This window comes from Lates calcarifer, linkage group LG21 (genome assembly GCF_001640805.2).
Source record: "Lates calcarifer isolate ASB-BC8 linkage group LG21, TLL_Latcal_v3, whole genome shotgun sequence".
Classification (NCBI taxonomy): Eukaryota; Metazoa; Chordata; class Actinopteri; family Centropomidae; genus Lates; species Lates calcarifer.
This window is the reverse complement of record NC_066853.1, coordinates 5,573,626-5,596,674: the sequence shown is the minus strand read 5'-3', so window position 1 is coordinate 5,596,674 and position 23,049 is coordinate 5,573,626. Positions and strand designations below refer to the sequence as shown.

Here is a 23,049-nt window from a genome sequence, read left to right as displayed (position 1 = left end):
TACTATAAACTCCGTCCTCAAACAAACAGTTTTGGGAAATCCTTTTATTCTTAAATAAAATAAACAAAGCATATTGAAAACATATGGGCCCTCTTTTCCACTGCTCTTGAAAATCTCTGGGCCCCAGACAACACTGCTTAAAAAACTTGCTGATTGCTGAAATAATATTTAGAATGAATACCAATTGGCTATATATCATTACATCAATATTAACATTAATAAATGACTCACCTCTGAGTACAACATAGAAATTAGCTAAGTGACCATGTTGTAGTGCCCCTTCGCTCCTACAGAGGACTAACCTGATTATTTTTTTAGAAAATTAATAAAACATAACGTATCAATAAAGAGATTAATAAAGCAAATTTGGCAGCCATTACCTATGACGTCATGTTCAGGACTCACGACCTTGGTCGATAAAAAAGGGGGGGACGTTTGATTAATGCGTTGCGTGTAACGTTTTTTTTTTATTTATCATTATTTTTTTATGAATAATTTATTTTCCAAATGGGTTTGAGAATCGTATCTGTGTGATGTAACACTCAAATAATGCAAATGTCGCCAGCTCGTCAGCTAACGTTTACTTTCGTCTTTTGTTGAGAGGGCGCTCCTCCCCACCCCCTTTTTCCTGTGTTGCTCCGCTGTGGCGGAAGTAACTCGTTTCGCTGAGGCCTCATCCTTCCAATGGCGACTGCAAACAGGCTGAATAGAAAGCGGGAGCAACCGTGGAGGGGGTCAGAGCTGTGTAGCCGAAATTAAATAAATATATCCTGTTCTCTGTAGTCATAAAGTTAGCCTGAAATTTGTTTCTCCTCTCCAAAATCACGGCCGATTCAATGGCCAAAAATCGGAACACTTCGCTCCTTGAGTCGGGTAAGCCGCAGAAGTAAACCCCAACTGATAGCTCAATTTACAACGATACGGTTCGTGCTAATTGATAACCCAACTGCTTTTTCTCACGGTTAATTTCCTCCCTGTTCAATTTCAGAGCTCTATTACTTGATTTCTCGTTTCCTAACAACGGGTCCATGTCGGAGAGCGGCTGAGGTGAGCTGGCGTGCCTTGACTGGCACAGTGTGTTAGTCTTTTTAAATAGTTGACTAGCTAGTTGATAATAGAGTTAGTTTTAATAGAGGCAGTCTGGGTCTGAATCGACTCTTTTAATCCATTGCAGGTCCTGGCGAGCGAACTGGAGGAATATCAGGTGTGTATCCCCGCTGTCTCTGCTGCTTGTTATCTGCTAGCTGCTGCTATCTGTCCGTGTTGACTGAGTCTCGGTATAAAACTTGTCTCACTTCTGTCGACTCTTTAATACCTCTGTACGTCTCACTCGTTTGACATCACCCGGTGTCTTTTACTAGCTTAATATGTACCTGCTGGCGGTTTTTTGTGCTTTATATATGGGGAAAAAACTCTTGTTTATTTTTCAACAGCTCTTGCCCAGGAGACTGGACTGGCTTGGAAACGAGCACCCGAGAACATATGAAGATGTGGTGAGATTTAACTTCAGTCTGTTGTTAAGTTCATTGTCGGCGGTTGTTATTGTCTTGTGACAGGGGGACTGTGTGTCCACGCTCCGTGCTTGTTTACGGTCTTTGTTCTTTTTCCTGCTGGCACTACTGTTCAAGGTGCGTGAGTCGGGACGATTGAAAAGCTCCTTCTCGCTGGGTTAATTTTTCAGGAGTGGGAACTGCGATATGTTGGCTCAGAAAACGGCATTTGAACGGAGCGTTTAATATTATTTAGTCCCGACTGTTGTACTGCAGATAGGGTGGGTAGTTCGGCTCCTCGCACGTAGCGACGTCTCCGCTGACCAATCAGAGGCCGAGATGCGCTGTATCTGCGTTGTTGTGCATGTGACCGGCGCTCTGATTGGTCCGTAAAATGAGAAAGTTTTGCATAAGAGGCCCCGCCTCCCAGAAGAGCAGTTGAGAAGCACATGAAACAACCAGACACCCTATGAGACATGTATTTTCACGAAAGTGCAGCTCCTGGAAAAGTCTTAAAACTCCCGGTATTACATAACATAAATACCACAAAATGTTATTTATATAGTCGGTTTTATAATATATTCATACACAGGTCTCAAATCAAGCATTATACAAGATAACAATATGATTTCTTTGGTTGCCAGTTTTCACATACCTCATTGTTTCTAATTTATACTGTATGTAAGATTTGCTCTTAAAACAAAATCAACCCAAGTTTAATCTAAGTTTACAATGATCCAAAAGAGCAGCAATTCCTTTTTTTTAAAAAAAGGTTGTCTGGCATTTTAGTCTTTTTTTTTTTTTTTTGCTGATTCATTTTCCCTCAATCCATTAATTGTCTGGTCATTTCAGCAGTGATCTGTATGCAGTGTCACATCACTACTCAGTCTTTGTTTTGCTCTGACAGGTTGCAGCCAACAGACACATTGCACCAGACCATTTGCTACAGATATGTAAGCAGATTGGACCACTTCTTGACAAAGAGGTGCCGTCATGTGTCCCAGGTGTACATTCTCTCCTGGGGTCCGGAAAACAGTCGATGCTTAGGACCCCGAAAGGTACACAATCTTCAGAACTCCTCTTATTCCTGGGGATAGAAATTTATAATAAGTTTTTGTTCCCAATACTGACAGCGTAGTGGAAATTATACATGCCACTTACACTGATGAATATTGAGCTTTACACAATATAAAGGTTTGATTTGTTTCTTGGTTTGTGCAGCCGTCAGAACTGATATACTCCCCTCACCACAAGCAGCTGCTGATCAGCTGAATCGTCATCTCTGAACTTTCTGTTTTGTTTTTCAGACTGCGACAGTGTGTGGTTTAAAGCTTCATCATATGCAGCCCTTCACCGGGGCAGACCACCAGAGAGGCCTTTGAACTGCAAGAACCCTCCACCCTTAGGTACGACTGGCCTTGCTCGATGTTCCTCTGTTCTGTGCGTTTAGAAAAATGAAATGGACAAGTGGATGTGTTGGGATTTGTTACATGTTCTTGGCATGGAATCGTCTGGCAGTATTTTTAAATGCCCTCCACTAACCATGCATGTGATGTGTGCACTGACAAGTCATTGAATAACTGGGTAATGCAATAATTCAAGTCCTAAGTTACGCGCTGTGCACACTGTGTAATGCTCTGTGTATTACTCTTTTTTTCCTGACTATCTAAATTTTTGTTAAAGGCCTTTTGTCAGTCTGTTTTTGGCAAATCTAAGTATGGTCCACTGCAATGACTTAGCCAGACTGGGTGCTTTGATGCAGCCTGTTAGACTGCAGTCTTTGTTGCTATTGTGATGACAGTAATTGTGATTATAAGTCATCATTTCATATAGAGATTTGCACAGAATTATTTTTTTCCTGCACACTGCTTCAGATGTTCTCATTATGCCTATTCGCAATGGTGTTTTTTATTTAAAACCTGTCCTTCCTTAGGGAAAGTAATGCACATGTAGGCCGCCTTTTGGATATTTAGTTCATTTTAGAAGGAATGCTATCGAAGTTACTCAACTGTTCAGTACACCACCTTTTGGAAGGCATGACCCCACAAACAGAAAATCATTACATGCTTAGAAAAACTTAAGCTTGAGGCAGCGAGAATTTAAAGCAGAAAAAAAACATTATGGATGGTGTTCATGTTTCTCTGATATTTTGTCATTTCCCATAGTAACAGATACAAACCAGATGCATCTGACTTCAGAGCAGCAGTGATATTGTTATTGTTTACAGACTGGATTTGAATTAGGAATGGCAGTGACTAAACTAAAAAAGTTTATTTGGTGCTGTAATGAGAGGCATAAGATTTATTGAAATACAAAACATTTGCATACTTTGTTAAGCCCAAGAGTAACAGCCTCTTGTATTCCCATATGTTTCTTTTCATTCTGTGATTTAAATGCCCCTGTCCCTGCCCACATTAGATTAAATATGTCCCACGTCTGCTGCATTTGTGCTGGTACCAGTCCTGTTGCAGTCCTTTAGTTTCATCACTCTTCTGATCATTGGTATCTTATTATCAACAGTGAAGGTGCATCGAGGGAGAGAGCTGACGGGAGTGCATCGCTTCAGCTCCATCAATCCTGTCAGCAACTATGAGCACATGCGACTGCATAGGCGGATCCTGGGGCATCTGTCTGCAGTGTACTGTATCGCATTTGATCGCACCGGTCTCAGGATCTTCACAGTAAGACGGAATTTGTCTACATACCCTCTCCACTCAAAAATACACCCCTGCATAATGTTTTGTGATCGCAGTAATTTTAAGTCTGTTTGGATCCTTTAAAGCACTGATTTTCTTTTTGATACAGCACTTCTAAGATTTTAACACTCAGCTGACTGTGACTGTACATATGTAACATTGTTAGATCAGATCCAAGTTACTTATGCCTCCAAGACTTATTTTCTAATGTATGATGAGGTAAAAATATTAAAGTTATTCTTTCTCTTTTTCAGGGCTCGGATGACTGTTTGGTGAAGATTTGGTCTTCGTTCGATGGAAGGCTTCATTCGACGTTGCGAGGACACTCTGCAGAAATCACAGACCTGGCAGTTAATTATGAGAACACGCTAATTGCCGCCGGAAGCTGTGACAAGACCATCCGTGTGTGGTGCCTTCGTACCTGTGCCCCTGTGGCTGTGCTGCAGGGGCACAGTGGATCCATTACCTCCCTTCAAGTAAAGGAATCTAATATACAGTCATGTTTAATGTGGGGCTATCGTGTTTAAAAAAATCGCAATATACTAAGCGTATTTTTTTCTTTCCACCTATGACCGTACTCGTTATTTTAATTAATTAATTTATATGCTATGGCATATGTTGGGTAGTAGTAATATGTTTTTGCAAATTGACAGTGACTGAAATAATTCAAGAAGAGTTGGTAGTAAGTCTGGCAAGGTCTTGTTTTATTTGGAGCATCTGTTTCCATGAGTCTTCATGTCATCTTCTCTTTATTGCTATGACAACTTATCCCTTAGCCAAGTGTGAGAACATTGTTCTCTTATACAGTGCCAGAACAGTGTTATTCAGATCCAGAGAACCTGTCAATTATTGTTGATTTTCACACCATCCCTTGAACCGCTGAGGATCTGTGTTGCACACCAGTAAATAAAATTTAACCAAGGTCTTCTGCATGTTGGCTCAAGATCAGGATTTAGGCCAGACTTAGATAGTAAGAGGGAGAGGTGTGAATATTTGACTGTCTACGCAGAATGTATAAATTAGTCCAGAGTGATTCAGATGCCTGATCTGTGAATGTTTTGTGTTTTCAGTTCTCACCGTTTGCCAAGGGCTCAAAACGTTACATGCTGTCCACTGGAACTGATGCTACGGTCTGCTTCTGGCAGTGGGACGTCAACAACATCAACTTCAGGTGGGTGCTGCTTGTTAGGTAACAGCATGTGTGTTTCAGAGGTTTTCATTCACAAACATTCTGCCATAGTATTTTTAAAAATCTAACTAAGAATCTGTTAATTGTTTTTGAATATCACTGTTTGCCATGAATACTGTGTGTTTCGATAAAACCTTGAAAATCTATCATAAGCTAAAAGTTAGCTCTCATAAGTTAATATATTACTGCTACCCTAAAAGTTAGCTTATGAAAGCTAAAAATTGAGAACGATATAATAAGGATTCAAAGGAAACAGAATGGCTGTTGCTGTTTGAAAAAAAAAAAGAAAAAGTCTTGTTTGCTTATGTATCAGTTGAACTAACAACTTTCCCGGCAAACGTAACATGCTAAGTTGTAGACTGTCATGTAAATGGCAGTTAAAAATGTCAGCTCTCCCACTGTAAATTGACAGTAGGCCTGCAGCAAATACTGATAAACAAGCCAAACTGGGTTGACAGTTTTTCATCCTGCTCCAACACTGTGACTATAGCACTAATAGAGCACCTTTTTAATTTATAACACTGAGTATGAAAAGTGCTTGTTGTGGCTTAAAAAGCTGAGGTAGAAAGCATTTATTTAAAAGGGTTAAACTAGTTAGATTACAGTAGAGACTTGAGCTAAAAGGTGTCTGTTCTCTTCAAAGTATGTGGATGAGCTTCATCTGACAAAACAATGACACGACATCTGACCTGACTGTAATCACATCTGAAGTTGAAATGCCGGTTAGAGTAGATGAAACGTTCACTGACTGTTGGACTGATAAATAGCACTGCTCCTGTCTTTACTGTGTTCTTGTTGTGTGTCAGTAAAAAGCCCTTTTCCTGTCAGTAAAATCTTTTTCTCTACTGTCCTTCAAGTGATCGGCCACATAAATTTACAGAGCGGCCAAGGCCAGGAGTTCAGACTGTGTGCTCCTCATTCAGTCCAGGTAATAAGTCATTTAAGGTAGACTGTTATGTTGTATGTAAACGCTACTACTTGTGTTTTAGCATTGCACGGCTCTCAGAATTATCATCTAGCTAGCATATAATTTTGATAGACATACAAGTTTTTTTTTTTTTTTCTCAGGTGGGATATTCTTAGCAACAGGAAGTACCGACGATGTCATCAGAATATATTACTTGGGAAGCGGCAGTCCAGAAAAGATATCAGAGCTCCATGAGCACACGGTAAGAACCCTCTCAAGAGCAGATTAATGTTTATATTGCTGCTGTAGCAGATTATACAAACAGAACGTGCTCACATAAACTTTCAGCTCTGCATCAGCCATAGCACAGAAGTGTAATGATCATTCTCCATATTTCTGTTGTCTCTGTGTAGGACAAAGTTGATAGCATCCAGTTTTGCCACTCAGGTGAAAGGTATGATAAAACGACTGTATATTCAATTGCTTTATTGCATCATGTATTTAGCACTGTAGTTAATGGTGAATGAAATGTAACAGTGTCACTGTGGTTCAGGTTTGTGAGCGGAAGTCGTGATGGGACAGCACGGATCTGGAAGCTCCATCAGCGGCAGCAATGGAGGTGCATCTTGCTCAACATGTCCGCCACTCTTCCAGGGTAAGGACCAACTTTTAAAGTTACACATCCGTGTGGATGAAAGTGATCTCATCTATCTGTTCTCAGAAATAATATAATGAGATGAGGAAATACGCTGTACAAGCAACAGGATATGCAAGAACAAGATTCTCAATTGCTGTAAAAGTATCTGGCAGATTTGTTAAATGAGGCGCAACCATTTGCTGTCTAAGCTGCCTCAAAGAGCTGTCGGAGCATGTCCAAGTGAACCAGGTGCTGATGTCAGCTGAGGAATCCATTGGCCCAAATGTTTTATTTGTTCAGTTGTCAGATTGTGTGAGAGTTGGCTCTCATCTGTCTGTGAAGCAGTGACTAACAGGTTGTGAAGACTTTACATCACTTTCAGCTAAGGACTGAAAGATGTTGGACTTCTATAAGTAATATTATTATTTCTGAATGATATTGAGTGAGATTTTCTTTTCTTCATTGCTATATTAACCTGCGTGTTGACCTTAATTTATTTACCATCAGACAGCCATGTGTAATAGGACAAAGTCATAGTGTCAAACTTGAAATGTCTCCAAACACTCAGGTCTTACCTCATAGTCATTCATATAGAATTCATACATTCATATAGAGAGAATGTATGTGTGCCAATGAGTATATCACTGAATATGAATATAAATGTAGCTGGACTTTGAGCTACCTTCATTTTTTTGTTCACCACCCAGAGCTTGTCTTTCTGTCTTGGGAAGAACTATAAAATATCCTCACTGACAGTTCTTAATCTGCCGAAGACATTTACACATTTTCACTGCTTTTTACATTGTGACATTTAATAACCAATATAATTAACATTTTACTCAGCTATATTTTTTATGAATCATTTAGATTCAGTTCTGGGTGTTAATTTGCAAAGGGTCCACTTTAATGTATTCAGCATGAAGTGCAAAACAATAAAAGAGGGTTTCTGTTTCATTGAAAAAGAAAATCATCACATGGGTTTAGTTAATTGTTTATACAACTGAGGAAGTCAAACTAAATGTAGCCATTCTGTTCAGTGTTGGATTATTATTTGTGGTAAATCTGCTGGGTTGCTTTTTGGCACAAGAGAGGAAATAGCACTGCAGATTTTCTTCCTTTCTTTTTTTTTTTTTTGAGCATGAATGAAACTTGTTTGTCTTCTTCAGTAGCACAATGCTGTGAAGGGGGAACGGGTAGCAACATGCTCATTGGAACAGGAAATAAAATTATGGGAAACAAGGTCTTCATTTCCAGGGATACTCGCAGCATCAGATACAAGCTGCCAGTTATCTCACTGTCATTTCTGTTGAGTAAAGAGCTCTGCAACCTGTGCTATGTGTATCTTCAAATTTGATGGTTTTTTTTTTACAGTGCTGAAGCATTGAGTGAAGAGGAAAGCTACTTCAAACCCAAAGTCACCATGGTAGCGTGGGATCGCCATGACAATACAGTCATCACGGCTGTTAACAACCATCTCCTCAAAGTGTGGAACTCCTACACAGGACAGCTGCTACATATCCTTAAAGTAATTGTGCACAGTGTTGTGTTTCTCTTTGTAAAATGTTGAGCATAGTGGACATCACAACCACCCAATTTAACATTTACAAACTGACTAACTTAAACATGAACTCTGTTTTCAGGGCCATGAGGCTGAGGTGTTTGTCCTGGAACCGCACCCTTTTGACCCAAGAATAATCCTATCTGCTGGCCATGATGGGAATGTCTTCATATGGGATCTGCTGCGGGGGACGAACACACAGCACTACTTTAACATGGTAACACCGACACACTATCCGAACAGAGTGTTTACAGGATGGAGAACACAGCAGTTTGTCAACAATGTTCCTTTAGAAACATATCACAATGCACAGCATGACTAATACAGTAATAGGCAACATGGTAACAAAACAGACTTAGTTTATTACGTATTTAGTGATGAGGAGGAAACAAAATGTGATTTTTAAAAATCCTCTCTGAGGCCCTGCAGGATCTGAAAGTGTGAACACATACTGAAGACCTGCATTAAAAACTAAAACTAAAAAACATTTGGCTACTGTTAAAAACTCCTTTTTTTTGCCTTCCCTGTTAATGAGTTTCTGTACCTGGGGTGATTTTGTGTTTTTCTTCCAGATTGAGGGTCAGGGTCACGGAGCCGTGTTCGACTGCAAATTCACTCCCGATGGCCAACGTTTCGCCTGCACAGACTCTCACGGCCATCTGCTCATCTTTGGCTTCGGCAGTTCCAAGCCATACGAGAAGGCAAGAATAAATTGCAAATGTACATTTAAATCTTAACACAAAGAGTTTGTCTTTCCTGCCAGGTAAACAGCCACAGTAATGTTATTTTTAGCCTTTTAACCTTATTTCCCATCACATGAACACAACAAAAGCAGCATGGTATCTTATCCTGCTTCTTCCCTCCTGGTTTCCACACAGCTTCCAGACCAGGTGTTCTTCCACACAGACTATAGGCCGCTGATCCGGGACGCCAACGGCTTTGTGTTGGATGAACAAACACAGCAGGCACCCCATCTCATGCCCCCGCCCTTCTTGGTGGACGTGGATGGAAATCCTCATCCACCGAGGTAGACATGATCTTCTTTTAGTTATACAGCAGCAATACAATCTCTGTTTATTTAATGTTTAGTCCATGCAGGTTCCTGATGCCCTAAACCACGATTAAAAACATTACTGAGTAGATTACAGCAGTTGTTTTATGTACTTTATAGTCTTTTTGTCCCTGTTACACTTAATAGAAAGGTCAGCGTTGGCATAAACAGCTGTCTTCTATTTAAATGTATCTTAATAAACATAGCAATGTTTTACTTTTTTTTTTTTTTTAACCTCAGGTACCAGCGTCTTGTTCCAGGGAGGGAGAACATTGCTGCTGAACACCTGGTTCCGCAGCTGGGATACGTAGCCACCAGTAAGACCTTAATGTGACCATAATCAGCCCAACATACATTTTTTAAATTCATAAATCACAAAATTGCTTTATCAGCCAACTATATTTGCAGCCTGCTGTAAGTATATGTCCAGTGTGAAGCTACACTACCATCCACTCATGCTCTTGGTTTCCCTGTTTGATGACATCCTCAGGTGATGGCGAGGTGGTGGAGCAGGTGATCAGCCAGCAGACTGCAGAGCATGAGGAGGTCACGGTAAGACGCAGCAGCCTTCTGGATGAGGCCATCCGACAGCTCCAGGAGCAACAGGACCGACAGAACCAGCCTGGGACAGAGTCAGCACCGGGTGCTGGAGTAGGGCCAGAGGGGCAAGCAGAGGCACAGGGCCCAGCCTTGGCACCAGCACCAAGCACACCACGCAGAGGTATCAATACAGCACCAGAGCTGCATTAGATTGTTTTAGCTGATGTATTGATCTGGTCAGCTGTTGCAGGCCAACTGTGTGATTTTGGTAGTTTGCCGCAATGTCCTGAAAATACAGCACAGTCATTTACTGAAGGTTAATATTTGGGATTTTTTCCCTTCACTGCAGTGTCTGTGAATGATCGAGCAGATGTGCAGTCACCTCCTAATGTCGGCCTGCGCCGCAGTGGACAGGTGGAGGGCGTCCGGCAGATGCACCAGAATGCTCCTCGCAGCCAGATGGCCACTGAGAGAGACCTGCAGGCCTGGAGACGCAGGGTGGTGGTGCCTGAACTGGCACCCAGCAGCTACAGGTAGATATCTGAGATGGTGGTATTACTTTTTACCAGCCACAGCTGAATGTATGGCACGTGTGACTGAGGACTCTCGTTAGATCATAGTTGATTATAATATCATGTTTTAAAATGACGTAAATGGAAATATATCCTACTCCTGTTTTAGCTCAGATCAATATTTAGATCATATCCAACTGAATTTAACATTTTATTTATTCATATTAACACACATCTCAGTTTACTCTCAAATTTGATGATGTTCCTCTTTAATTTTAAGCATTGTGGAAATTGTTTTTCAGGGACCAGGAGGACATCCGAACAGCCAAAGGAGACGAGGAGGTGGCTCTGTACAATGCAAAGAAGAGACGCATTATCTACAGTAGCTGCCGAGTAGGTTTCTTTTTCCTTCAATAGTGTAGGAAGTCTTAAATGGTTTGTGTACCCATATTTACATGTTACAACATATTCCTTAAAGGTGTTGAATGGTATCAAAGTACTCTCTAGACTGTGTATAGTAATGTTCACTATGTCCTCTGGAGGATTGGGTTTATTGATTTATTATCAGAGATTTCAGCTTTTTTTTCCAGTTCGCAACTATTTCTGTACAAAACTTTGCATTGGTGTTGAGTCAGTCCCATCTGTCCCCCCAGGATGATTCAGATGATGAGCCTCCCACTTCTAAGCGAGGCCACAGCCGCGGTGACACGATGGATTTCATTGACCTGTCATGTGAAGAGGGAGAAGAGACCGCAAGCTCAGAGGTACACACTGAGGTATCATATTTTCCACTCTGCTGTGACTTTGGGGAAAATTTAAAAAGCACACCTGCAGCCTTTTTTTCTCTTTTTCTTTGATTTTTAAGCAATTTCTTATTTTTGTTTTGAATCTGTTCAGGACAATGAATTGGATGGGAGTGAACTGGAGTCGTCCAATGATGAGGAGGAGTGGAACAGTGACAGCTCAAGGTATAAAGTTGTATAGACGTACAGGATCACATATTGTTGGAGAGTAATTTGTTTGAACTTGTTTAGAGTACCAGATAAAAGGGTTTTCTCCAGTCACAAAAAATTATGATATAACCCGGAAAGTAATGACTGTGATGTTAAAACTACTCCTCTGTGTTGACCTAGGTGGAAATCTCCATCCATCTGGTACCCCAAGCAGGTTAAAACAGTTTGGTTAATTAAGTTTTTGTGTTGCCCATTTTCATCCATGTAACTAAAAATGACAAATCATAACTGCTCTCGATTGCACAGCCACACATCCAGCGAGTACTCAGACTGGACGGCAGACGCTGGTATCAACCTGCAGCCCTCCACCCCCTTGTCGTCACGGAAACGAGTGCGGCGCAGACTCAGCACCTCCGAAGAGGAGGAGGAAGAGAATGAGGAAGAGGAGGAGAAGCAGCAGCAGAGTGATGAGGATGAAAAACCTGGGAAAAAAAGCAAAGAGAAGGCCAAGAAGGCAAAGAACAAGTCACCTCGGGTGAGTCGTCAGACACAGATACACTACTCCACTCATGAGATTACTAATCCTGACACATCACCGATTAGTCATCACCCAGACTGTGATTTAGATTCTGTCATTGAGGAAATACAATGATGAATTCTGCAAGAAATAATTTAGACAGGTTTATATTTCATATTTTCCATCCAATCAGCGTCCAAAGGCCAGACCATCCATCAACAGAGAAGTGTCCAATGAGTTCAGACCCTCACCATGGATCACTGATGTCATCCCCAGGAAGTCTCCTTTTGTTCCCCAAATGGGCGATGAGGTGTGTGCTTAATATTAGGGTCTGTGTTTTTACAGAGCCATAGTTTCATTATAAAGAGACCGTTCTGCAGTGAGATAGTACAAATTAATATTTGTTTTTAGCTTCTTTTTTTCCCCTAATCCCCCAGTTTCTGCTCTGCCTCTAAACATAAATCAATATTTTTCCAGACGTAACTTAGCCTTGACATCCTGCTGCTCACAACAACAAGAGCAAGCTTAATTCTTCCTCAAGAGACTTTAGGTCATTGCATTAGCACAACAGAGAAATCTACTCAAAGAACTCAGCAAATGAACCCTAAACAAAATGAAAAGAAGGATTGGGAGATGTAGTTAGATATTAATGTTTTCGATTGTTCTTAAGTACACAGCCAATGTATTGCATAGATAGCAGTAAACTTTCTAAGCGCCGGCGTTCTCTGTGTCTGTCAGGTGATCTACTTTCGACAGGGACATGAAGCCTATGTTGAGGCGGTGAGCCGGAATGAACTGTACCCAATCAACTTAGACAAACAGCCCTGGAAGAAAATGGAGCTGCGGGTAAGACTAAGGCAAATTAGAGGATAAGTAGGAAAGTCATGGTAGAGGACCATTGAACATAATCTCAGGTCATTAAAAACACAGAAAATCAAGATAATGTACAATATACACTGATGAGCCAAAACATTCTGACCAGCTTGGGCACTCTCACTGCTCTGTGGCTATGCAGCCCCAGTGCACAATAGTCCCATAACCATCGTTATAATTTCCTACAATTTGTGCCACGGTACCCTTCTGTTGGTTTGGACCAGTCTTTGTTGCCCCTGTAAATCCATGCACCAGTTTGTGGTTTGTCTCTATGGACCAGTGTCCTTTTGCTGACCTGGAGCGCCCCACAAAGCTTGATGTTTCAGAGATGCTCCAAGCCAGACGCTTTGGCCAACGTTGTTCATGTCATCTTTGAGTGGTCACAATGTTTCAGCTCATTAGTGTAAGTACAAATCTTTGAAAAGCAGACTGAATTAATGGAGACCCTGGTGTGTATTTCCTAGGACCAAGAGTTTGTGAAGATCACTGGGATCAAATATGAAGTCTGCCCTCCAACACTCTGCTGTCTGAAGCTCACTCTTATTGACCATGGCACTGGCAAAATCACAGACAAGTCGTTCTCTGTCAAGTAAGAAGCTCAGTTTCATGAACTCGCACATTGTTGATTTTCTTATTCTCCTAAGCAACCAAACATGAATGTGGCCTTTGAGCCTCTTGTATGAACTGAATATATATATATATACACATATATATATATAAAATTTCATCATCATCATGATTGATTCAACATCAGAATTTATTGTACTTCCCCATTAAATATGATTCCTCCCATAGGTATCACGACATGCCAGATGTTATAGATTTCCTGGTTTTGAGGCAAAGCTATGATGAGGCACTCCGTCGAAACTGGCAACCAAGTAAGTTTGTTTGTTAGAGATGTTAAGTAGCTTCCTCTTCGTCTCTGTTTCATCAGTTTTTATATACATTAATCTACACAGAGGAAAGACGCTCCCTAGAGTGAATTTAATAGCTTCATGCCAACATTTCTGAAAGCCTAAGAGCCTTATAACAGCGTGAGGATCATTCTCAATTTGTGCATTACTGCTCTGCGTCGTGTAGGTGCTGATAAATGCGGTTTTGTTGTTGTTCACATACATCCTGTTTCAAATGCTTCATCACTGCTGCCTCCTGCATAAATAGGTGCCATTTTTGTTCTCCTTCTCCTGAATTTGATAATATTTTCCCTGTTGCAGACGACAGGTTTCGCTCAGTAATAGATGATGCCTGGTGGTTTGGGACCATCGTCTGTCAGGAGCCTTACCAGCCAGAATATCCTGACAGTCTCTTCCAGTGTTTCAAAGTCAGGTGGGGAAAACACAGTGTGCTGTCAGGACAGGGGAATGGGAGGGGGGTGTTAAGACACTGATTTTGACTGTCGCTGCTGTCACTATTTAAAGCTCGGACACTGTATGTCTCGCTAGACAGCAGTGAGTGAAATGAAATATGGGGCTGACACTTCTGTGTTGTTTGCCTCGAGACTGTGACAATGACAACGAGTGGTGAACACAAATCCAAGCCAAACACTTCCTCTCCTGAAAATATATTTGATGTTAGATCTTACATCCTTATTTTTAACCATTATGTGTGGTTTTTCAGTCTATAGCCAATTGGCCATGACTAATCTGTTTGCCCCCTAGTGGTCATTAAGAGGGATTACAGTGTATAGTTAACAGTCATATTGAACCGGGATCATGTCTATTACACTCAGTGTTCTTGTTATTACAGTAGCATTAATTCTAGTTTTTAATTGAAACAAAATAAAAACATCTTGTTAGAGACTGTAACATGCATTTACTAGTTAATTAATGAAGAAAAAAACATCAAAGATTTGTTTGAGAGTTGACTGTGGCTTTGTGTTTGCGCTAGATGGGACAACGGAGAAACTGAGAAACTGAGTCCTTGGGATGTGGAGCCTATTCCAGATGATGGTAATTAAAACCTCGCATTTACTGTCACATCCACACATAATACTGAGGTCTGCTTAGAAGGTATGGTGAGTGGTTAATTTCACTCTGTATTGAACAAGTTTGTCTTTGCTGTGCAGCTCAACAGCCAGAGACAGAGGGAGGTGGTATCCCTGTGACAGCAGATGAGATGAGCGAGCTGATGTACAAACCTCTGCCAGGGGAGTGGGGGGAGAGGAGCAGGGACGAGGAGTGTGAACGCATCATCGCTGGCATCGACCAGCTCATCACCGTTGGTGTGTATACACACACACGCACACACACGCACACACTCTCTTTAGCTGTGTTTAGGTTGCATACAAAAAACACGTACTTCCTCTTCCACATCTGTCACAGGGTCATTTTCAGTCATTCACTCACATCAGGGTATCTACATGTTCATTTAACCCTGAAAGAATTTCTTCCCAGTTACACTAACATTGTTGTGTTTTCGCTGCAGAGATTGCAGCTCCCTTCTCTGGTCCTGTGGACTTGGTCCAGTATCCCACCTACTGTACTGTGATCGCCTATCCTACTGATCTGGGAACCATCAGACTGAGACTCATGCACAGATTCTACAGGTCAGTCCCACCAGTCCTGTTAATGTGAGCTAATCAGAGTTAATTACTGGAATTATTTGTACTCTAGACTAATTTCTTGATCTGTCCTTGTACTGTATCTGCCTATTGAAGTTGTAACTCAGTATATTTACTTACCTCTGGTGGTCCACAGACGCCTCTCAGCATTAATTTGGGATGCCAGGTATATTGCACATAACGCCCGCACTTTCAATGAGCCAAGGAGCAAGATTGCCCACTCTGCAAAAATCATCACAAATGTCCTCCAGAAATTTGTCAAGTAAGTTCCTCCTCTTTACACTTGCAACTTAAAAAATGTGTCACATAATGATTGAATTGATTATTTTAAAAACAGAATCTGTAAGAGGGAAAAAAGTGTCTGAACATGTCTGTCAACAACTGAAGGGAAAGACGTCTATAGAACATGTGATGATAGCCAAAGTAAAGCACAGTGACACTTAAAGAAATCGTGTTGTGGACTTGAGTTCTAATATTTTTCCTATTTTCGTCAGTAATCCAAGCTGCACAGATATCATGGAGATTTACAATGCTGTTGAGGAGATGGATGATGATGAAGAGGTAAGTAAACAGCTTTGATGTGAAGTGCAATGACATTTATTCATTTTATGCACTGTATGTGTCACATATTCCTGAAATTGCTGTAGAGCTACATATTAGTTTGATAAACGAATGTAGATCTGAGTGCAGGAAGAGTACCTGATTTACATCAAATGTCCAGTCCATTTAAGTCAATGTTGTGATTTGTTTCATTTAGGAGACACCGATCTCCCATAAGCAGTTGTAATTGAATATTTGGACGGTTGTATTCGATTTTTAGTCTCTGCAACACTGGAAAATCTGTTTAAAGCTCAGATTCAAGTAACCCACTTTTGATTATTGTGTTCAGGATGAGGATACAGAAGCACCAGGAACCTCAGCTGGACACCGGTTACGTCAGGTAAAAAGATGCACAGTGTATATGATGGATAATACATGCAGTTTCATACCTTTGCCAGCATTTAAAAAAACAAGACAACACAAATTAAGAATTAATAAGCATCAGTTGTTGAAACTTTGTACCAAGACATCCTATCTGTATGAGGAAATAGAGATGACAGTTTGGTGGCAGATTGGCTGTTAATGATTCAGCAGCAGCAGCAGATAAACATGTGTTACATGTCATGATGATCTCCTGTCTCCTTTCCTCATATTCGCAGCGTTCTGTAGAGGTGGTGCCAGACAGAGACGCCTGGAAGGAACAGTGCAAGAATCTTCTTAACTACATATTTCAGTGTGAGGACTCAGAACCGTTCAGACAGCCTGTGGATCCTCAGAACTATCCAGTGAGTCACGCTATTGACAAAGCAGCATCAGAAGGTTACATTTTAGTGTTGTGTCTTCCCGTGTTTTGGTAAAGATGAAGTGTAAATGGTGTTTTGTGTGCCTGTCCAGGACTACCATGACATTATCGATACACCCATGGACTTTGGCACAGTGAAAAGGACCCTGGAGGAGGACCACTATGAAAACCCTATAGAGCTTTGCAAAGACACCCGCCTAATATTTGCCAATGCTAAAGCCTACACACCCAATAAACGCTCCAAGGTAGGGGAGTAATTAAAGCCTGGAAAAACATCATGTATGTTATGTTTTATATTCTAGTCTCTCTGACTCATCTCTTCTGTCGTAGATTTACAGTATGACTTTGCGACTCTCGGCCTTCTTCGAGGACAAAATCAGAACAATCATATCTGAATACAAAACTGCTGTGAAGAGCAGTGATAGACTCCGTCGCAGTCAGAGGTTCCGCAAGAAAATGCAGCAACAGGATCAGCCCACTGCCACAACAAGGTCTGTTTGACTCGAGCCTCTCCTCAGCTCACCTGCTTAACAATTGAGTGGATCAGTGGGCAAGCTTTTTTCCCCCTTTGTACACTTAGTAATACAGCACAGAGGTTTAAAAGTAAAGTGTCAGAACATGAAATCCTTGCAGATAATTACCCTTCCATGTCAGTGTCTGATAAAAAGTTGCATTCTTCTTTTCTCATCAGTCAAAAGAGGGCTGCAGTCAAAACTCAGGAAAAAGTGGAGTCGACGTCAGTGACCAAATCTACCTCAGCCAAAGTGTCTGTTCCTGAGAGAGCCAGGAGGAGTCGAAGCAGCAGCTCAGGTCACAGCTCCTCGGAGGACGACTCAGTCTCCAAAGCTGCTTCGTCAACACCTGGTACAAAAGAAACTTTGCCTCCATCATTAATAGGTCCTTAAATTATAATAAATCATTGAAATGACAAAAAGCTGGTCATGACTGTTACAGCGAAACATTATGTGGCTGTAATTATCAGTTAACTGCTTAATCCCGGCTCAGATTAATCATTGTTCTACAGTTTTACCCAAACACAGCACACTAACCTCATTTAGTTAGTTTAGCATTCCCATTGCACATTAATAATGGAGACAGATACTGTCCCTTGTGTTGCGTGGGAGTAGTTTGAAAACTGAAAGCTCCGGTCTGAATTTTTACATCCCCTAATTAAAGACTCTTCAGAGGAAACATTTTTAGAGTGGTTTTCCAGCATGCAATGACATGTGTGATAGCTCATTAGTTTAAATCTTGACGTGATTGACATGTTTTTCTACCTTAGAGTCTGACAGTGAGAGTGAGCCAAGTGAGTCAGAGGAGGAGAAACGTCCTGGTTCCTCAAGGCACCATCAGCGCAGACAGAAAGCAAGAGTTACAAGAGGCAATTGTGGCAAGCAGAGGAAAAAAGGTCAGGAACAAACCTGGTTTTCAAATATATCATGTGTTGTATTTGGATACAGAGAAAAACTAGAAGATTATAACACAACATTTGAAAAAAAACACCCAAAAATGATGTCCGGAAATATTATACTGTTGCCAGTTGCAGAGAGTGATAGTGAAGAGGAGGAAGAAGAAGAGGAGGAGGAGGAAGAGGAGGAGGAGGAGTTTGACAGTGAAGGTGAAGAGGGTGAGGATGGTGAAGTGTCCTCCCAGTCTTCAGGTCGTCGCTACCCCAGCAGGAGTAAAAACAGCAGGAGTACACGGCTGACCAGAAACAGCGCTGCTGCAGACAGGAAACGGACAGGTAAACTCTACAGACCCAGCAGATCCCCTTTAAACCTAAAGCCCAGTGAATCACAGTTGACATCCCTCTCCGTGGCCTCGTTTTCAGAGGGCAGAGCGGAGATGAACGGTCACAGCAGCCGGTCGTCTCGCAGGGAGAGACGTCACCACCAGGACTCTGACAGAGCCACGTCGCAGGGCTCGGACAGGGAGGAAGAGGAAGTCACGGGCCGCAGGTCACTCAAGAGAAAGACGGCGAGGGCAGCTGTGAATAAGATCAAACTCCTCGAGGCATCAGATGAAGACTATGAAGAGGAGGAGAAGCCAACACGAAGCAGCAGCCGGCTTCGCCATACAGCCCGGGCCAGCAAACGCACTGCAGTGATCCAGAGCAGCTCAGATTCAGATGGAGGCCCGTCAACACGGGGTGGGCAAATAATTATGTGTTCTTAGCTGTCAGAAAGAGTAGGATCCTCATGGAGAATACAGATTGCTTTCAGATCTCGCAAATGTAAACAGTCCTATGTGCATTCTTTTATTTTAGGGAGCTTACGGGATAGATTTTTACTCAGTTCCGCTCCTGTGCCACTCTTTAGGTTCTCGGAATATGAAAGAATCAGGTCGTGAATCCAAGGACGAGGGGGATGGAAATGACAGCGACGCTTCATCCTCCTCCCAGAATCAGCAGAATGGCGACACGAGGTCCAACAAACAGAGGACGTCAAGACAAGCTGCTAAAACAAAGGGAAATGGTGAGTAATGTCCTCATCAGTCATGTTTGGTTTTTGATTTCTAGGTTCCGCTTGCTTGGAAATGGGGATTGAAGTTTCTCTAATCAGTTGGATTCTTTCCCCTTTTTCTTGTGCAGATACTTTGTCCCATGTGAACGGACACAGTGAAAAACATCACAAGTCTGATAGCAACTCTGAGCAGGAGGAAACGGCAGAGGAGAGTTCGGGTGAAGCTGAGGAGGAGGAGGAGGAGGAGGAAGAGGAACAGGTGGCCGTGTCTCGGAAACCTTCTAGAAGCACAGCAACCACTCCAGCCAGGAAAAAGAGGATTACAAGTGAGGAGGAAGAGGAGGAGGTAGAGGACACTGAACGCAGAGTGACACGACACAAACCTCCTGTAAGCTCAGACGAAGAGGACAAAGACCACAGTTCCCAGAAACACCCACACCAAAACGGGAGAAATGTGGAGGAAGTGATCCACAAGGACTCTAAGAAAAAGAGTAAAGTTTCACCATCAAAAAGCCAAGACAAACAAAAATCTGCCTCAGCTAATAAACTGGATGGTGCAGAATCAGACGAACTCAGTGATTCTCCAAAGAGATCCAGCCCACGCAAGACGAGACTGAAAAAAGACAAAGAGCGTGAAGAAGAAAGCAATCACTCCAGTGAGGAAATTGAGGTTGAAACAAAGACAAGGCGGTCAGCACGAAACAAAAGCAAATCTAAACGGCCTCATGGTGGCACCTCTGCTTCAGAGAGTTCTGAGCAGGAATACAAACCCAAAAGGAAGTCGAGGAGGAAACGCTCCACCGGCTCATCAGACGAAGAGTCGGATAATTCAGATAACACATCAAATAGACGGCTGAGTCTCCGAGCCCTACCAAAAAAGAAATACATCAGTGACAACTCTTTTTCGGAGGAAGACTCTGCTTCTGTGAGCCAGGGTAAACAGAGAAACGGCAACAAAACAGCCACAGCTTCTAGGGAGGACAAGTACAATAAGAGAGAGTCTAACAGAACCTCTCCCAGTGAAACCAGGAATCAGCTGTCTTCCAAGAGAAAACGTATTTACACCTCAGACTCTGAAGATGGGGAGGAGGAGAGAGAGGAGCCAGTGTCCAAGAACAATAAAAATGGTAGGTCAGGCTCCTCAAAGCGTCCCAAAAGGGAATCCAAACAAGGGGATGATAACAGCAATGAGGAGGACACCTCTTCCCAGTCTGATTCCAGCGAGGAGGACGAGGAAGATGTCGGTCGTTCACGGGGCGGGAAGAGGAACGCGAGGAAGCCAAAACACAAACGAAAGGAAAGCTACAGCAGCAGCAACCACAGTTCTTACTCGGAAAGCGAGCAGTCGTCTTCAGCCTCTGAAAACTCATTAGCCAGCTCAGGGTCCCACAGCAGTCCAAAGAGGAGAAGTCACAAACGGTCTGGGATCGGCGAAAGGACTGCCAGCCGCCAGCTGAGGCAGCGCCGGCGACGGGCTGCCTCAGACGAGGAGGAGGACAGCGACGAGGCGTACAACAGCAAACCGCAGCGAAAGACGCGTGTGAATACCCGGAACCGGGGGAAGCGGACAGTAAATTATCACGACAGCGAATGAAGGACGTAGCGGCTGGAACTACAGGCTTTAGAGGAAAAGACGGAGATGGACAGTAACTGGAGACCTTAAAGACACTTGATGGCCATGTTATGGTAGTAGCACTGGAGTCCTCGAGAGAAAATGCTGTGAATCTGTTTCATTCAGGGATATTTATATTTTCTATGAAAAAAAAAACATGTTTATAGATGTAATACAAATTCAAGCATTTGAACTGCTGGTTTTCACAAGGATACAGAGCAAAACACCAACTCCCATACTGCTTGTTGTGATTTGGCCAGCAGAGTAACCATTCTGGGGAATCTTGTCCGCTTGGGTGCTATCTAATATACCTCTGTTTAATCAAGCATATTGCTGGCTTGCACTAAGATACACTGTAATGAGGTATTTCATACACTAGTTTTGCATTAGAAACTCAGGGGTTAACTAAGTTTACTGTAGTCTCAGACATGCAGTTGTTTTTTGAGCTAAGGTAAGGAAAAGAAACAATTCCAGGTCGGCTGATGTCCAAGCACACTCACTGGGACAAAAACGAATCCATGTTCAGACTTTTGACTACAGCACTCCTTTGTAAATCCACACACTTAATGCTTGATCGTATTATGTTTTGATATGAGCCAAATGAACGAGTATGATTTTTTTTTTCTCGCCCCCATACCATTTCATTTTTTTTTCATTAGCTTTGTGTTGTATTCCTAGTGAATAGATGTAAATATGTGATTGAGAACGACATCGTCTGAAAGGGTTGATCAGTCAGTAGCAAAACATTTATTTAAATTTGAGCTTTTTTTTCTTTTTTTTTTTACATTTAACTGCATTGTCTTGCCATATGTCACAAATTGGTACCTTTTTGCCGAGTACAAGTTACCAAAAGTACTTATTGCAAAATACTGTGATTTCTCATATTGGGAAGACCTTTTATTGTTCTGTGTTACCTATTTTCAGTATTAAATTCTTTTTCAGAGTTGACTTAAAACATTTTGCCAGTCACATGGTTTAGTTTTGTTTATGGGGAGGTTTCTAAATAGTCGCTTTATGACATTTTGCTTAATGTTTTTCGTACTACACCTTTAATAAACAGATTTCACAGGAAAACTATTAACGCAATGTGGTTGTGGAGTGCAATGAATGAGTTATTCCTCCTATTAATAAAGACATCATTTCAAGGTGTATTCTGTGTTGGACTTAATCTTATACATTTACATCATGAGCGTGATCCACCTGCTGGAAAATAATGGCAAATCATTTAATGTTGCATTGTGTCTGATTTGTTATGGATTACGATTTTCATTAAGTTGACCCAACTCTCAAAACCTGATTACAGTGTGGACTAAATGCTCTTTCAACTTGAATCCTCACTCAACTAAATAGTAACTTGGACTATACAGTAATGAGATTGCTTTATAAGTATCTGGACATTAATGATAGATATGCATTATTTGAGATTTGCAGAGACAAAATTTTATTTTTTATTTTTTAAGCTACTACTTAAGCTTTTTGCTTGTTCTTGTCCTCCAGGGGTTGAGACTGTCGAGGCCTTTGACCAGCTCTCAGATGGATTGTGTAGAGTGGCTGATCTGGTGAGTTCAGTGCTGCAAATGTGGGAAACTCTGCATTTCAACTGATTGAACAACAGTCATTTTATGGCTGTTGTACACTCCAAGCTTCCCAGATGGTACGTGGACAGGTGCCCTTTGCAGTATTTTGAGACAAATCCCGGAGGACAAAATAATTGATTTCTTGATAAATCATTTACCAGCTGTTTATACAGCTAAAAGCGCCAACTGTTTTTGCTGTCTCCATTGTCATTATCTATGGTTTCTCAGTGTTATTTGGTCTTTTATAATCCGAACATGCTAGATATTCCTCATGTTTTTAAAACAGCTTTTAAGTATTGAGTCAAAGATGAGATTCAGTGAGCTCAGTTTTGCCGAATGATTCTACCTGCTTTTATTGTGAAGGACTTATCAAAAAACCCTTCACAATAAAAGGACCGATGTGACTTAACGTCTGTTCTGCGTGATGACATCACGTAATGTAGCTCGGTAGCTTGTCGCACTTTCGACAGATTTTGATTCGTACAGTTTGTAATTACAGTTTCCTTACAACCGTAGAAAATTACAGCCACATTCTGAATGATATTACAGTATCACAGCATTTTATTTTCTATG

General features: G+C 41.7%; 1 protein-coding gene across 2 annotated transcripts; it reads left to right on the top strand.

Annotated features, from left to right (window-relative positions):
• Positions 1 to 489: 489 nt before the first annotated feature.
• brwd1 (bromodomain and WD repeat domain containing 1) lies at positions 490 to 22,048 on the top strand. 2 transcript variants are annotated; one of them, XM_018662056.2, is made up of 44 exons: positions 490 to 873; positions 989 to 1,047; positions 1,175 to 1,204; positions 1,434 to 1,493; positions 2,398 to 2,548; positions 2,798 to 2,896; positions 4,011 to 4,171; positions 4,441 to 4,662; positions 5,257 to 5,357; positions 6,233 to 6,303; positions 6,444 to 6,544; positions 6,696 to 6,736; positions 6,836 to 6,937; positions 8,291 to 8,444; positions 8,560 to 8,694; positions 9,050 to 9,178; positions 9,356 to 9,504; positions 9,769 to 9,845; positions 10,019 to 10,249; positions 10,418 to 10,601; positions 10,883 to 10,973; positions 11,234 to 11,344; positions 11,478 to 11,548; positions 11,840 to 12,068; positions 12,244 to 12,360; positions 12,789 to 12,896; positions 13,388 to 13,512; positions 13,719 to 13,801; positions 14,138 to 14,249; positions 14,811 to 14,872; positions 14,989 to 15,144; positions 15,348 to 15,468; positions 15,620 to 15,745; positions 15,978 to 16,044; positions 16,373 to 16,423; positions 16,683 to 16,808; positions 16,918 to 17,070; positions 17,156 to 17,316; positions 17,517 to 17,689; positions 18,108 to 18,233; positions 18,366 to 18,569; positions 18,657 to 18,974; positions 19,144 to 19,299; positions 19,416 to 22,048. In XM_018662056.2, the coding sequence occupies exons 1-44, from the start codon at positions 837 to 839 to the stop codon at positions 20,879 to 20,881; spliced, it is 6,807 nt and encodes a 2,268-aa protein (XP_018517572.1). In that variant the 5' UTR covers positions 490 to 836; the 3' UTR covers positions 20,882 to 22,048. The 2 variants fall into 2 exon arrangements, with proteins under 2 accessions (XP_018517572.1, XP_018517571.1); XM_018662055.2 differs by having other exon boundaries at positions 11,234 to 11,356.
• The last annotated feature ends 1,001 nt before the right edge of the window (positions 22,049 to 23,049 follow it).